The sequence below is a fragment of the Jaculus jaculus genome, chromosome 1 (assembly GCF_020740685.1).
Source record: "Jaculus jaculus isolate mJacJac1 chromosome 1, mJacJac1.mat.Y.cur, whole genome shotgun sequence".
NCBI lineage: Eukaryota > Metazoa > Chordata > Mammalia > Rodentia > Dipodidae > Jaculus > Jaculus jaculus.
Window position 1 is genome coordinate 247126007 of NC_059102.1, and position 17042 is coordinate 247143048.

The 17042-nt window shown below is 46.0% G+C and overlaps 1 protein-coding gene across 1 annotated transcript in view; it reads right to left on the reverse strand.

Moving 5' to 3' along the window:
* Pskh1 (protein serine kinase H1) overlaps positions 1-16446 on the reverse strand; it is a 44281-nt gene extending 27835 nt beyond the window's left edge. The window contains exons 1-2 of the mRNA XM_045141487.1: positions 16352-16446; positions 1619-2613 (exon numbers count right to left, since the gene is read on the reverse strand). Coding sequence (XP_044997422.1) covers positions 1619-2575 — 957 coding nt within the window. The 5' untranslated portion in view covers positions 2576-2613; positions 16352-16446. The remainder of the gene's footprint in view (positions 1-1618; positions 2614-16351) is intronic.
* Positions 16447-17042: the final 596 nt, after the last annotated feature.

The following is a 17042-nucleotide window of genomic DNA, read 5'->3' on the forward strand; positions in this document are numbered from 1 at the left end:
AAAAAAAAGAGTTAAAAAGATAAAATAAAATAAAAAGATGGGGGTTGGGAAGATGGCTCAGTGAATAAAGTGCCTGCCATGCAATTCTAAATACTGGAGTTCAGAGCCGGGCGTGGTGGCGCACGCCTTTAATCCCAGCACTCGGGAGGCAGAGGTAGGAGGATCTCTGTGAGTTCAAGGCCACCCTGAGACTATAGAGTTAATTCCAGGTCAGCCTGGACTAGAGTGAGACCCTACCTCGAAAAACCAAAAACTAAATAAATAAATACTGGCGTTCAGATTCCCAGACCCCATGTAAAAACTGCAAGCTGTGGCAAGAGTATGCTCGCACGTGCACGCACACACACACTTCCAAATAAATAAATAAATAAATAAATAAATAAATAAATAAATAAATTTTAATCAAAACAGCTGGGTGTGGTGGCATAGCCTTTAATCCCAGCACTTGGGAGGCAGAGACAGGAGGATTGCTATGAGTTCAAGGCCACCCTGAGACTACACAGTGAATTCCTACCTCAAAATAAATAAGTAAATAAAAATAAAAATAAACCAGAAATAAAACTGAAAAAGAAAACAAAAAGATATCAAAACAAAACAAAAATCAAAAGATGTGTGCCAGGCATGGTGGTGCACACCTTTAATCCCAGCATTTGGGAAGCTGTGGTAGGAGGATCACCATGAATTCAAGGTCATCCTGAGGCTACAGAGTAAGTTCCAGTTCAGCCTGGGCTGGAGTGAGACCATGCCTCATTAAATAAATAAATAAATAAATAAATAAATAAATAAATAAATAAGGGCCTGCTCCCTGGAATGAGCCTTTACCACAGTCTAGCTCTTCCAAGGACAATGGGACAGACAGCTGCTGGGAAGGCCCTACCCCACATCCCCTCAGCCTACCTCTGAGCTCACATCAGGCTTCCAGGCCTGGTCACAGCTTCCCACTGCTAGAGCCTGCATCCCTATCCCTCTGCCTCCCTGTCTGGGGACTTTCTCCAGCACTAGTTAGCATTCTAGACAAGCCAAAAGCACCAGAGATTTATAATACAAAAAGAATTTCTCAACCCATAAGTCATAGTCATTGTTTTAAAAATCAAAAAGAAGGCTGGAGAGATGGATTAGTGGTTAAGGTGCTTGCCTGCAAAGCCTAAGGACCTAAGTTCAATTCCCCAGTACCCACATAAGCCAGATGCATCTAGAGTTCATTTGCAGGGGCTGGAGGCCCTGGTGCACCCATTCTTTCTCTCTCTCTTTCTCTATCTGCCCCTTTCTCTCTCAAATAAATAAATAATTTTAAAAAAAGAAAAAGAAAAAAAATAGTCCTCTAGCCTTGAGTGATATCACCCACTTCTTGATGTACTTATTTATTAACTTTCTCTTTTCTGCATCATTTCCCCCACTCCTTTACTTACAGCTGTTGGAATCACCTTCCACATAAATTATCTGCTCCCCAGTGTTCACCTCAAGATAACTTGCAGGGGAACCCAAACTCATATTCTGCTTGTTGTACTATGTCATTTTTACATTATTTGCCTGATCTTCATGAGCACAGGCCTCTTGTTATACCTCCCTACCCAAGGGCCTCCCCAACACCCCTGGAACGGGAGCAAGACAAACTCACCTCCCCCAAGTAACTGTATTTGCCCCTGAGGATCTGACGGTATAGTCGGGTACGGTTGTCATCTTCGAAGGGCATGGTGCCACTGAGCAGGATGTAGGCAATGACACCCAGTGCCCACATATCCACAGAATTGGTGTACGGCTTACGGACCAGGACCTCAGGAGCAATGTACTCAGGTGTGCCACAGGTAGTCTTCATCAGACAGTCATCGCCTTTCTTGCGAGCACTGGCCAGACCAAAGTCAGTGATAATAATCTTGGAGTCAGTACCTGGGTGGTAGTAGAGCAGATTCTCAGGCTTGAGGTCTCGGTGTGTAATGCCCAGGGCATGCAGATACCGGACACCATCCAGCACCATCTGCAGGACCCTTGTGGCATCCCGTTCAGTGAAAGAACCCTTGGCAATAATACGGTCAAAGAGCTCACCACCAGTGGCTAACTCCATCACCATGTATACACGCTCCTGTGTCTCAAACACTTCCACAAGCTGGATGATGTTGGCATGGCGCACCCGGCGCAGTACACGCAACTCAGACTCACATACCTCCCGTCCCTCTCGGTATTTAGTTTCGATCATTTTGATGGCATATGGCTGCCGAGTTGCCCGGTGCTCCACACGTACCACTCGGCTAAAGCTGCCTCGGCCAATCAGGGCCTTGATGTCATACTTAGCTGTCACACGTGGGTCAAACTTGGCCCTGTACTTAGCCACTCTGGCTCTGCGTGGTGGTTCCGAGGAAGGTTCTGTGTGGCCAGCAGCAGGGGCACCAGGACAGGGATGTGCATACGGACTGGTAGCTGGGAATCCAGTTTTGACAGGGCCAGCACTGTCCACCTCTGTGATGAAGTGCTTGTATACATCATTCTTTGTGCCACTGAAGGGTTCCACCTTCTTGACCAGATCCAGCTGGACATCCTTAGGTGGCTCAGGAAGGACCTTGCTCGTCCCACAGCCCATCACTGACACAGGGGCATCCTCTCCAGCCCTGTCTACACCTATGCAAAGAAAAAAGACAGCAAGTCAGAACAGCCAGGGCCAACTCTGAAGAGACACCCGTCATCTTCCTTGTCCCTGGTTCCCTGATAAATCTAATTAGGACCCAAGTCTGACATGGTAGCACACACCTGTTATCCCAGCACTTGGAGAGCTAAGGCAGGAGAATTGCCAATTGTCCAAGGCCAACAAGGGCTATAAGGTACATGGTGAATCCCAAGGTAGCTACAGAGTGAGAATCTGTCTCAAAAAAATAAAAATAAAAAAAACACCCCCACAAAAAAATCAGACATGGAAGCCGGGCGTGGTGGTGCACGCCTTTTAATCCCAGCACTAGGGAGGCAGAGGTAGGAGGATCGCCGTGAGTTCGAGGCCACCCTGAGGCTACATAGTGAATTTCAGGTCAGCCTGAGCCAGAGTGAGACCCTACCTCGAAAAAAAAAAAATATATCAGACATGGTGGTGTCCACCTTTAGTCCCAGTAATCAGGCTAAGGTAGGAGGACTGCTGCTGAGTCCAAGAAAATAGGATAGGTCTTGATGTACATCTCCCAGGGTCTCAGTCTCATACTGCTCTTCAGGTCTAAGGGGAGCAGGTAATATGCACCAGGGTCAGCTGTCAGAGCACTCACCTTCTATCTGCCTGGCCCCTTCTCCTACTTTAAGTCCCATACTTCTCTTTGTAAAATTATTTTTATTTATTTGAGAGAGAACAAGAAAGAAAGAATGGGCTTGCTAGGGTCTCTATCCACTGCAAACAAATTGCAGACATATGTGCCACTTTATGCATCTGGATTACTTGGGTACTGGGGAGTTGAACTGAGTGTACAGAATACCTCACCCTGAACCTGGGTTCTTGGCTTTATAAGTAAACGCCTTAACTGCTAAGCTATCTCTCTAGACCTAAGTTCCAGACATCTTTTTTAAATTTAAAAAATGTATATATATATATATATATATATATATATATATATATATATTTTTTTTTTTTTTTGTTTTTTTTTGTTTTTTGAGGTAGGGTCTCACTCTGGTCCAGGCTGACCTGGAATTAACTCTGTCATCTCAGGGTGGCCTTGAACTCATGGCAATCCTCCTACCTCTGCCTCCCGAGTGCTGGGATTAAAGGCGTGCGCCACCACGCCCGGCTTAAATTTTTAAAAATATTTTAAAGAGGCAGATATATGTATGTGTGTGTATATATATAGAGAGAGAGGGAGAGGGAGAGGGAGAAGAGGAGGAGGGAGAATAGGGGCACGCCAGAGCCTCCAACCACTGCAAATGAACTCTAGGACCATGTGCCATCTTGTGCAGCTGCCTGACATAGGTCCTGGGGAATCGAACCTGGGTTCTTTGGCTTTGTAGGCAAGAACCTTAACCACTAGGCCCAAAGTTCCTTTTTTTTTTTTTTTTTGGTTTTTCAAGGTAGGGTCTCACTCTAGCTCAGGCTGACCTGACCTGGAATTCACTATGTGGTCTCAGGGTGGCCTCAAACTCACAGTGATCCTCCTACCTCTGCCTCCTAAGTGCTGGGATTAAAGACATGTGCCACCACGCCCGGCTCCATGTTTCTTAGATGTTAAAATCACTTGTCTTGTTAGTCTGACTCATCTTTTCTGAAACACAGTCCTGGAGTGTTAAAGGCCTCCTCCAGCATCATCATCCACAACGGCTCAGACAGCTGTTTCTCCAAAGTTTCCATGGAGAGCTTCCCAGCCCTGGAAGGCCTCCTATAGGACTCAGTCCCTCCTACAACAAACTACCAAAACTGAGTTTCTGTCCTTGTCCCACTCTTTTCTAAAGGGCTTCTACTCCTTTGCTCATACCCAATCTTCTTTCTGGCAGTTGAATATCCTGTTCCAAGGTCTCACACTTGTCCCCCCCCCCCCACATGGCTGGAATCTATCCCAGTGAACATGGGACTAATAGGTCAATAGGTAGCTACAAAATTAGTCTAGGGCTGGAGAGATGGCTTAGTGGTTGAGTGCTTGCTTGTGAAGCTAAGGACCCCAGTTTGAGGCTTGATTCCCTAGTGCCCAAGTAAGCCAGATGCACCAGGTGGCACATGCATCTGGTGTGTGTTTGCAGTGGCTGGGGGCCCTGGTGTGCTCAATTCTCATTCTCTCTTTCTCTCTTTGTCTGTTGCTCTCAAATAATAAACAAAAATTTAAAAAACATTAGTGTGGACTTTATCAAGTATCTGGCCTCAAACTCTGGTTGTCTTGAGCTCAGACAGAACACCAGAACTTGCATTCAAATATGATGTTGGCTGTATACCAGGATACCCTGCTTCCCTGCAATGAGATGAGGATCTGAGAGCCCTCCGTCACAGTGACATTTCACCATTAGTTACTGGTAGGTGCTGGTGTAGCCTTAGACAAGGAGAAGTACTGATGTCACTAGTTTTCACAGGTTACTATTTTTCTACCTAGACTGCCCTTTCTAAATCTGTCTAAGGGCCTATGGGTCAAAGATAGCTGTAAATTTCCTATTAATACTGATATACAGGACTGAAGAGATGTCTTAGCGGTTAAGCGCTTGCCTGTGAAGCCTAAGGACCCTGGTTCGAGGCTCGGTTCCCCAGGTCCCACGTTAGCCAGATGCACAAGGGGGCGCACGTGTCTGGAGTTTGTTTGCAGAGGCTGGAAGCCCTGGCGCGCCCATTCTCTCTCTCTCCCTCTATCTGTCTCTCTCTGTGTCTGTCGCTCTCAAATAAGTAAATAAAAAAATTTTTTTTTAAAAAAACATGAAAGAAAAAAAAATACTGATACACAGAATTGACTGTAAATAACCAGTTCAGGCCAAACATTTACTGAACACCTACCAGATGTGTGGATAAAGGAGTAAAATTTATATAATCTTCACGTCTTACTCCTTATTTTTTATTGTGAATGTTAATTACTATTTTTTTCTCAATTTTTATTAACATTTTCCATGATTATAAAAAATATCCCATGGTAATACCCTCCCTCCCCCCATTACTCCTTTTTTTTTTTTTTCTCAATTTTTCAAGGTAGGGTCTCGCCCTACCCCAGGATGACCTGGAATTCATTATGTAGTCTCATAACGGTCTTGTGGTAATCTTCTTACTTCTGCCTCGTGAGTGCTGGAATTAAAGGTGTGAGCTACCACACCAGGCTAAGTTCAGTTTTTTTTTTTTGTATTTTATTTATTTGAAAGAGAGAGAAAGAGGCAGATAGAGAAAGAATGGGCATACCAGGGCCTCTAGCCACTTCAAACAAACTCCAGACATGTGTGCCACCTTTGTGCATATGGCTTATGTGGGTACTGGTGAATTGAACCTGGGTCCTTTGCCTTCCCAAACAAGAGTCTTAACTGCTGAGCCATCTCTCCAGCCCAAGATTTTGTTTTGTTTTGTTTTGGGTTTTGGTTTTTCGAGTTCAAGGTAGGGCCTCACTCTAGCCCAGGCTGACCTGGAATTCACTACGTAATTTTAGGGTGGCCTTGAACTCACAGCAATCCTCCTATCTCTGCCTCCCAAGTGCTGGGATTAAAGGTGTGCACCACCATGCCTGGCCTTTTTTAGTTTTTAGGGTTTTTTTGTTTTGTTTTTTTAATGGGCATGCCAGAGCCTTCAGCTAGTGCAAGCAAACTCCAAATACATGTGCCACCTTGTGCATCTGGCTTACATGGGTCCTGAGAAATCAAACTTGGGTCTTTGGCTTTATAGGCAAGCACCTTAACCACTAAGCCATCTCTCCAGCCCCAAATTCAGATTTTAATCAGCATATCAATATGATTCTTTTAAAAATATTTCATTTTTATTTATTTGACACAGAGAAAGAATGGGTGTACCAGGGCCTCCAGCCACTGCAGATGAACCCTAGACACATGTGACCCCTTGTGCATATGGCTAACGGGGGTCCTGGGGAATCAAATCTGGGTCCTTTGGCTTTGCAGGCAAATGCCTTAACTGCTAAGCCATCCCTCCAGCCCATCAATATGATTCTTAAAAAGATGAAGTTTATTTTTGCTCATATGAAAGGGACCAAGTCATCTACAAACATGAATTCATCAGGATTTGATGCGATTGTTACCAAATGCCCAAGAGGACCCACAGAGACTCACACTCAATCCTCACACCTAGAATAAAATGTTTAAACAAAGGCATTTAGAAAGTAGAATCAGGGCTGGAGAGACGGCTTAGCAGTTAAGCGCTTGCCTATGAAGCCTAAGGACCTTGGTTCGAGGCTCAATTCCCCAGGACCCATGTTAGCCAGATGCACAAGGGGCGCACCCATCTGGACTGCGTTTGCAGTGGCTGGAGGCCTTGGTGCGCCCATTTTCTCTCTCTGCCTTTCTCTCTGTGTCTGTCTCTCTCAAATAGATAAATAAAAAATGGAACAACAACCAAAAAAAAAAAAAAAAAAGAAAGTAGAATCATGCAATTAGGCATAGTGGTGTATGCCTTTAATCCCAGCACTCAGGAGGCAGAGGTAGGAGGATCACCTGAGTTCAAGGCCACCCTGAGACTACATAGCAAATTCCAGGTCAGGTCAGCCTGAGCTACAGTGAGACCCTATGTAAAAAAAAAAAAAAAAAAAAAAAAAGAGGGCTAGAGGGATGGCTTAGCAAGTAAGGCATTTGCCTGCAAAGCCAAAGGACCCAGGTTCAATTTCCCAGGACCCACATTAGACAGATGCACAAGGAGATGCATGCTTCTGGAGTTTGTTTACAGTGGCTGGAGGCCCTGGCACACCCATTCTCTCTCTCCCTCTTTTCTCTCTCTAAATAAATAACAATAAGATATTTAGAAAAAGCTGTCTTAAAGCCAAGCATGGTGGCACACACCTTTAATCCCAGCACTTGGGAGGCAGAGATAGAAGGATCACCATGAGTTCTAGGCCAGCCTCAAGACTACATAGTGAAATCAGGTCAGCTAGGGCTGGAGTGAGATGCTACCTCAAAAAAAAAAAAAAAAAAAAAAAAAAAAAAAGGGCTGGAGAGATGGCTTAGCGGTTAAGCGCTTGGCTGTGAAGCCTAAGGACCCAGGTTCAAGGCTCAGTTCCCCAGGTCCCACGTTAGCCAGATGCACAAGGGGGCGCACGCGTCTGGAGTTCGTTTGCAGAGGCTGGAAGCCCTGGCGCGCCCATTCTCTCTCTTTCCCTCTACCTGTCTTTCTCTCTGTGTCTGTCTCTCTCAAATAAATAAATAAAATTAAAAATAATAATAATAATAATAATAAATAAAGCTATCTCTAGTAACATACTTTTTGATTAAATGTGCATACCTAGTCTGATCTTAATGAGAAAAACAAAGTTTACAAAGGAAAAGGCCTGACTTTTCACCTTAAACAAAGCCTGCACAGAGATCTAAAGTCAGCAGTAAAGGATCACATTTATTCTAATTAGAAACACCTCAGAGGCAGACTCCTGGTAGCACGCCACTGTCTCAAATATAGACGCAACATGGAGGAGAAAAGGTGCTGCCTTTGAGGACTAAGGGACACAAGCAATACCTCCAGGTGATCACATGTACTAACTTCTCTTCCACATCACTGGAGAGAAATGCAGATGCAGGGACAAGGCTGTCAGCTGGCAAAACTCCCAGGAAGGAGGGCAGAACTTTTTCTTTGCTCCCAGCTTTCTTGTGTATGCACCCAGCACAGTGACCAGGGTGGGTAGTGCAAGGGTGCTGGAGGGGGCCGGATAAACGAGAAAGCACAAGCATGCTGGACAGGGAGTGACAGTGAGCACTGGGCAATACTACATATCCTTACCAACACTGCAGAGGCCACAGGCTGAAAGGTAAGGAAGCTTGTCCACAGCCACTTAGATAGTGGTGCTCACACATGGACCCAAGTCTCCAGGTCTCCAATCAAGGACAAGGACACAGGAAAGACTCTAGAAGTATCTACAGCCTCACAGAACTAGACTTCTCAAGGCCTCAATTCTTTCCTTACACAGATGAAGCGCTAATCAACACACTTTTTTCAAGAGCTCTAGCTTCAGAAACCTGCTTTACTATGATGACTTGCCACACTACACACCTATCTACTCTAAATCATCATTATTACTTTAGGGAGTGTGGTGTGATGCATGCTTGTGTGCAGATGAGTATGTCCCATGCACACACAGACGATGTTCAGTGCTCTCCTCTATCACTCTTTCACTTTCTTTCTTTCTTTGAGACATAGTCCTTACTGAACCTAGAGCTCACCATTTTCTGTGGTTAAACTGGCTGACCAGTGAGCCCCAGAAATCCTTCTGTCTTCGAAGGCCTTGGTCAGTGCTGGGATTTACAGACATGTGCAGTCAAGCCTGGCTTTTAAATGGGTACTGGGGATTAAACTCAGATCCTCATGTTTGCACAGCAAGCACTCTTACCCAGTAAGCCAGCTCCCCAGCCCCACCACCCTACATTTCTTCATTTTCCCTTCCTCATTTTTTAAATTTTTTTTTCAAATTTTTATTAACAACTTCCATGATTATAAAAAAAAAAAATCCCATGATAATACCCTCCGTCCCCCCACTTAGCCTTTGAAACTCCATTCTCCATCATATCTTCTCTCCCTCTCAATCAGTCTCTCTTTTATTTTGATGTCATGCTCTTTTCTTCCTCTTATGATGGTCTTGTGCACCTTCCTCATTTTTTTTTTAAGGTAGAGCCAGGTGTTGTGGCACACACTTTTAATTCCAGCACTCCAGAGACAGAGGTAGGAGGATCGCCACGAGTTCAAGGCCACCCTGAGACTACAGAGTTAATTCCAGGTCAGCCTGGACCAGAGTGAGACCCTACCTCGAAAAACCAAAATAAATAAATAAATAAATAAAATAAAATAAAATAAACCTCACTTATTAGGGCTGGAGAGATAGCTTAGTGGTTACAGCATTTGCCTGCAAAGTCAAAGGACCCAGGTTCAATTCCCCAGTACCCACATAAAGCCAGATATACAAGGTGACACATGCATCTGGAGTTCTAGAGGCCCTGATACACCCACACCCATTCTCTATTTGACTCTTCTCTCTCTCTCTCTCAAATAAATGATTTTTCTTTTTTGAGGTAGGGTCTCACTCTAACTCAGGATGACCTAGAATTCACTATGTAGTCTCAGGGTGGCCTTGAACTTATGGCAATCCTCTGATCTCTGCCTCCTGAGTGCTAGCATTAAAGACATGCGCCTCCATGCCTGGCTTTTTATGAATTTTGTGGAGGTTTTGTTTTTTTGAGGTAGGGTCTCACTCTAGCCCATACTGACCTGTAACTCACTAGAGTGAGACCCTACCTCAAAAAAAAAAAAAGTAAAAAAATAAAAAGAATGCTACCATGCCTTTAACTTTAATCCCAGTACTTGGGAGGCCGAGATAGGAAGATTGCTTTGAGTTCAAGGCCATCCTTAGACTATAGAGTGAATTCCAGGTCAGTGAGATCCCCAAATCTTGCTCATTAAACTATGACCTTGTGACTGACAAAAAACCCCAGCATCAAGCTGGGCATGGTGGCACAGGCCTTTAATTCCAGCACTTGGGAGGCAGAGGTAGGCAGATCACTGTGAGTTTGTGGTCATCCTGAGACTATACAGTGAATTCCAGGTCAGCCTGGGCTAGAGTGTAACCATACCTTGAAAAACAAAAAACAAAATAACAACAAAAAAAAACAGAGACACACACTCACAAACAACAACAACAACAAAAAAAAAAAATAGCACTCTTTTATATCCACATATACTAGAATCTTCTAGGATCACTAGGTGTGTTCTGTTCCAAGCAAATCTGATACGTGACTATAGCTCATACAGCGCAGTGCCAAGGGCAAACAAGTTTCCTTAAGCCTGCACTCTCTCTGGCTCATTTCTACAACTTAAGCACAGAACTACAATTAGACCTAGACAATGTGCTTCTTCAGCAACCTCCCCCCACCCCCCTGGTGAGTTAGCATTCCAAATCTCTTCCAGGGGAATGGCCAAATTGCATCTACCTCATGAGAAGCATGGTATTGTTGGAACCTTCTCTGATGACTAGAAATGACCTTGAGGTAATCACATAGCACAAGGCAGCTTCCAACACATACACATCTCAACATGAAATGTATGCAGCCTTAAAAAAAACTGAACTCTGGGCTGGAGAGATGGCTTAGCGGTTAAGCGCTTGCCTGTGAAGCCTAAGGACCCCGGTTCGAGGCTCGGTTCCCCAGGTCCCACGTTAGCCAGATGCACAAGGGGGCGCACGCGTCTGGAGTTCGTTTGCAGAGGCTGGAAGCCCTGGCGCGCCCATTCTCTCTCTCCCTCTATCTGTCTTTCTCTCTGTGTCTGTTGCTGTCAAATAAAATAAATAAAAAAAACTGAACTTTTCCAGGGGTGGTGGAACATGCCTTTAATCCCAGCACTTGGGAGGCAGAGATAGGAGGACCGCAGTTCAAGCCCACCCTGAGACTACATAGTGAATTCCAGGTCTGCCTAGGCTAGAGTGAGACCCTACCTCGAAAATAAACCAAAAAACAAACTTTTCTAGCTGGGTGTGGTGGTGCATGCCTTTAATTCCAGCACACCTGAGGCAGAAATAGGATAGGCATGAGTTTGAGGTCAGCCTGGACTATACCTGGGGGGAGGGGAGTGGACAAAAAACTTTTCTAGCCAGGTCTTCTTTCACAGACTCATAATCCCATTTCTCAGGAGGCTGAGGTAAGATCCCAAGTTAAAGGTCCATCTTGCCTATAGAGTAAGTTTAAGACAAGTGTGGGCAATTTATTAAGATTCTGTTTCTAGATAAAAAGGAAGAAGGTCTGGAGGGATGCCTTAGTGGTTAAGGCATTTGCCTGGAAAGCCAAAGGACCCAGGTTCAGTTCCCCAGTAACCACGTTGGCCATATGCACAAGGGGGTGCATGTGACTGGAGTTCATTTGCGGTGGCTGGAGGCCCTGGCACGCCCATTCATTCTCTATCTGTCTCCCTCTTTCTCTGTCAAATAAATAAATAAAATAATTTTTTTTTTTTAAGTAGGGCTGGGTATGAGATAGCTCAGATGTAATTTGCTTGTAATGCCTGTCAGCCTGGATTCAACTCCCCAGCCCACCCACATAAAGCTGGATGGGCATTCATTTGCAGGAGGAAGAGACCCTCGAGTATATATACACACACACACTTTTTTTTTTTTTTTTCCCAAAAGGGTTTCACTCTTGCCCAGCCTGACCTGGAATTCACTATGTCGTCTCAGGGTGGCCCTGAACTCATGGCAATCCTCCTACCTCAGTCTCCCAAGCGTTGAGATTGAAGGTGTATGCCACCATGCCCAGCAATAAATTCCTTTAATTTTTGTTTTTTTGAGGCCAGCCCAACAGATTGGCTTTTTTTTTTTTTTTTTGGTTTATTTTTATTTCATTATTTGAAAGTGACAGAGAAAGAAAGAAGCAGAGAGAGAGAGAGAATGGGCATGCCAGGGCCTCCAGCCTCTGCAAACGAACTCTAGACATGTGCACCCCCTTATGCATCTGGCTAACGTGGGTCCTGGGGAATCTAGCCTCGAATCGGGGTCCTTAGGCATCACAGGCAGGCGCTTAACTACTAAGCCATCTCTCCAGCCCAGCTTTTTTTTTTTTTTTAATGAGTGAGACGTGTGCATCCCTTGTATACATGTGTGACATTGCGTGCTTGCATCACTGTGACTCTGGCTTACATGGAACCTGGAGAGTCAAACATGAGTCCTTAGGCTTTGCAGGCAATTATCTTAACTGCTAAGCCATCTCTTCAGCCCAAAAATACATTTTTAACATAAAAAAGAGGCCCTTGGTTTCCCACCAGGAATAAATGGTCAGACCCTATTGCTGAAGACTCCACATACTTTGGACTGCAAGGCCACTGAGAAATCCTGCTGGAATTGAGCTGAAAACCTCCTCCATGTAGACCAGCTGACAGAAAGCTGGAAGAAGCCATTCTGCATGCAGTTCAATGGGAGAAAGAGAAAACATCAGTGAAGATACTCAACAGTAGACACTGGAAGCCTTATTATTTGGCCAGCCAGGCCAAATGAGCCAATGGGTGCAATACTGGCATCTGCTATGGTGGAAACCAACTGCCCTCTAATTGGACTGGAAGCTCGCTCCATGGGAGGGAAGACATTCCTGATACTGAAAACTTAAAACAGGGGTAGTCATGAGCCCTAGGGGTATAACGTCTGCTACTATCTGGCTAAATGTATATACTATGTTTATCAAACCACCCAGTAAGCACATCTCTTAAGGTTCATACCCTTATATTAATGATACCCTCACTTTTGGTAGAGAATCTTTTCTTTTCAGATGGCAGTGACCTTGGAATGACTCAGAAAGCATCACAGTGCTGGAAAGAAGTGACCAGAGTACTCAGTACTGCAATCTCTATCACACTTTCTAAGGCTCAGGGTCTACTGCGGAAGAGGTGGCGGAAAGAATGTAAGAGCCAAAGGAAGGGTAGGACTCCTTTCAACGTGCTCTCCCCAGACACAAATGGCATGGATATCCATGACCTCCCAGTGCTTGACACTACCTACACAAGACCATCAGAATAGAAGGAAAAGATCATGACATCAAAATAAAGAGACTGATTGAGAGGGGGAGAATGGAGTTTCAAAGGGTCAAGTAGGAGGAGGGAGGGTATTACCAGGAGGGATTTTTTTTTTTATAATCATGGAAGTTGTTTTTAAAAAATTTTTTTTGAAAAGAAAAAACAAGCCGGGTGTGGTGGCGCACGCCTTTAATCCCAGCACTCGGGAGGCAGAGGTAGGAGGATCACTGTGAGTTCAAGGCCACCCTAAGACTACAGAGTTAATTACAGGTCAGCCTGGACCAGAGTGAGACCCTACCTCGAAAAACCAAAAAAAAGAAAAGAAAAAACAAAAGAGGCCTGGAGGTACAATTGAGTGGTACAGAGCTTGCCTTAGGTTCAATCCCCACTGTTAGGGGAAAAAAAAAAAAAGATGAAATTTTCTGGGGCTAGGTATGTAGCTCAGCAGTAGAGCATGCATTTGCCTAGCATACCCAGCAGTGACTTTTTGAGAAGAAAAGACATTAATGATAATAGTTGGTTCCATTTATAAAATTTCAATTGTAATAAAATTTCATATGCATCTGCATTCCAATGAAATAGGTATGATTGTTGGTATTTTAAGATTAAAATTAGGTCTCAAAGACTCAAAATATCCTATGAAAGGGATTGGGGACATGGCTCATATGTAAAGTGCTTGCCCTCAAGCATAAAGCAGAGTTGGGCTCCCTAGTACTCATGTAAAATGCCAGGTATGTAGGTATGTACCTGCAATCCCAGCACTGGGAGGTGGAAGTGGGGACTCTGGGGTTTGCTGACTAGCTTATCTAGCCCATTCTGTGAGTTTTGGGTTCAGTGAGGAACCCTGCCTCAACAAAACATGTACCACAATTGAGTAAGATAGCAAACATCAACTTCTGGCATCCACAAGCACACGGATAAACACATGAACCACATACACACACTGAAACACACCACATACACATGCAGAAGGAAAAGATACTATAAAAGCCAGAAATTAAATTCAAATCTTTCAAAAGTCTCTCCAAGGTATGAACAATGAGTCCACAACAGAAGTCTACAAGGTCAAGCTGGGCAAAGTGGCACATGCCTTTAATTCCAGTACCTGGGAGGCAGAGGTAGGAGGATCACCATGAGTTTGAGGCCACCCTGAGACTACACAGTGAATTCCAAGTCAGCCTGGACTAGAATGAGGCCCTACCTCAGGGAGTATGGGGGAGAAGGGCTGGAGATACGGCTTAGTGGTTAAGGCACTTGCCTTCAAAGCCTAAGAACCCAGGTTTGATTCCTCAGTACTCATATAAGCCAGATGCACAAGGTACAGGCATCATTCTCTCTCTCTCTCTCATAAATAAATATTTTTTTTTTAAAAAGTAGCCAGGTGTGGTGGTGCAGGCCTTTAATCCCAGCACTTGGAAGGCAGAGGTAGGAGGATCGCCATGAGTTCAAGGCCTCCCTGAGACGTCATAGTGAATTCCAGGTCAGCCTGGGCTAGAGTAAGACCCTACCTAAAAAAAAAAAAAAAAAGGCTAAACTGGGCATGGAAGCACATGCCTTTAATCCCAGCATTTGGGAGGCAGAGGTAGGAGGATTGCCATGAGTTCAAGGCCAGCCTGAGAATACACAGTGAATTCCAGGTCAGCCTGGGCTACAGCAAGACCCTACCTCAAAAAAAATCAAATAAAAAATAAGTCTATAAGGTCAATAATTTCCTGAGGCAAAACAGTTCAGGAAAAGCCGGGCGTGGTGGTGCACGCCTTTAATCCCAGCACTTGGGAGGCAGAGGTAGGAGGATCACCATGAGTTCGAGGCCACCCTGAGACTGCATAGTTAGTTCCAGGTCAGCCTGGACCAGAGTGAGACCCTACCTCGAAAAAGCAAAAAAAAAAAAAAAAAAAAAAAAAAAAAAAAAAAAACAGTTCAGGAAGCACAGTAATGTCACTTGGCTTTTGGTTTTTCCTTTTTTTTTTTTCCCTTATTCTATAGCCTAAACTAGACTAAAATTCACTGTGGCACACCCATTCTCCCTATATGCCTCTTCCTCTCTCTGTCTAATAAATAATTTTTTTTTTCTTTTTGATTTTTCAAGGTAGGGTTTCACTCTAGCCCAGGCTGACCTGGAATTCTCTATATAGTCTCAGGGTGGTCTAGAACTCACAGTAATTCTCTTACCTCTGCCTCCCGAGTGCTGGGATTAAAGGCATGTGCCACTAAACCCAGCTAAATAAAATATTTTTAAAAATCAGTATCTTTTAGCCAGATGTGGTGGTGTACGCCTTTAATGCTAGCACTCGGAAGGCAGAGGTAAGAGAATTACCATGAGTTTGAAGCCACCCTGGGACTACATAGTCAATTCCAGGTCAGCAGGGGATGAAGAGACCCTACCTCAAAAACAAACAAACAAATCAGTATCCTAATAGCTTAAGCAAACTCTACTACTATGTGACTCAAGGGATACTTTTCCAAGAAAAAGATATCTCAGATGGGTGTCAAGGGACACATGTAAGTTTCCCTTACTGGTAGGTGGAGACCTAGTGGAAGAAAGAATGAGATAACGAAATGTCTAAAAGTCACGGATAAAACTCACAATAAACTATGCTAAAGGAGTGCAGAAGTGACCAAGAGTGGACTGTGGGGTCAGATAAGATTATGAAGAGACCGGAATGCTGCCAGCTAAAAACGGCTTTTGTCCAACAGTCACTAAAGAGCCAGTCTGAACGTGATTTTCAGGTGAGAACTACCACTGCGGCAGGTTCATCGAGGACTGAGCAGGGTTAGGCTTCCCTTGTAAGGGTGACAGGCCTGCTGTATAAGCGACTCGGCTGGACTCTGGCCTTGTTTATTGTCCAGCCAGTACAAGGACGCGATCAGTGGCCCCGCTGGAGCCTGCTGTGCACCAGCAAAGGAAGGGTTGTGGAACAGGCGCCGGACGCCACAAGGGAGGAGGGCAGCCAGGTTCACTCCACCTGCCCCGCGCTGGACGCCACACGGCTGCACAGCAAGGCTGGACCAACTGGCCAAGTCCACCTTGGCAACAGGTTTCGCGGCCATGACAGCTTCGGACACCGGGGACCCCCGAGCAGCCACGGCCCGGCCTGCTCCCCGAGTCCCCGTAGGCCCGCCGGTGCACACGGGCCGAGAGCTCCGAGGCGCACAGCGACAGGCCCCGGTCTGCGCCAAGAACCGCCTGCGGCTCGTTATCCCTTCCCGCCCGTCGGGCCGTAGCCCTCGGTCGGGCGGCCTCACCTCGCGCGGGCGGCGGGCTCTCCGGAGTCTCGGCGGCTCAGCCCACCGTCTCCCAGCCGAGGCCACGGCCGCCGCCGCCATCCTCCGGCGTCAACGTCGTGGCGTCATTGCAGCGCGCGCCTGACGCCAAAACAAACCCAGGCCGTGGCCGCGCGGGGCGGGGCGGGGCGGGGCGGGGCGGCGCGGGGCGGCGCGGGCGGGGCGGCGCGGGGCGGGGCGGGGCCGCGGGGGCGGGGCGGCGCGGGCGGGGCCGCGGGGGCGGGGCGGGAGGGGCGGTGGGCGGGGCCCGAGCGCGGTCGGCCTGTCGCGTTCTTCCGGGCGGAGAAGGGTTGCGGCTTGCGGTGCAGCTGCGGGACCCTGGGGTGCGGGAGCGAGCCGCGCTGGAAGCGGCCGCGGGAAGCAGAAAGTTTCTAGGATCTTGGATGAGCTCTTGAAGGGCCATGTCGGAGACCCAGCGTGTTTCTTCAGAGGTTTCTAGAGCCGATTGATTTATTATTAATAAACGCATTGGGGCCGGGGTGCGGCGGAGAGATGGCTCAGCGCTGGCTTGCGAAGACTTCGTGGGTTCAGTTCTTCAATAACCAAGTGAACCCAGAAGCACAAAGTAAAAGTGCATGCATCTGGAGTTCCCTTTTAAGAGGCCTGGCACACTGATTTCTCATTCTGTCCTCCCTTTCTCTCTCTCTTCCTC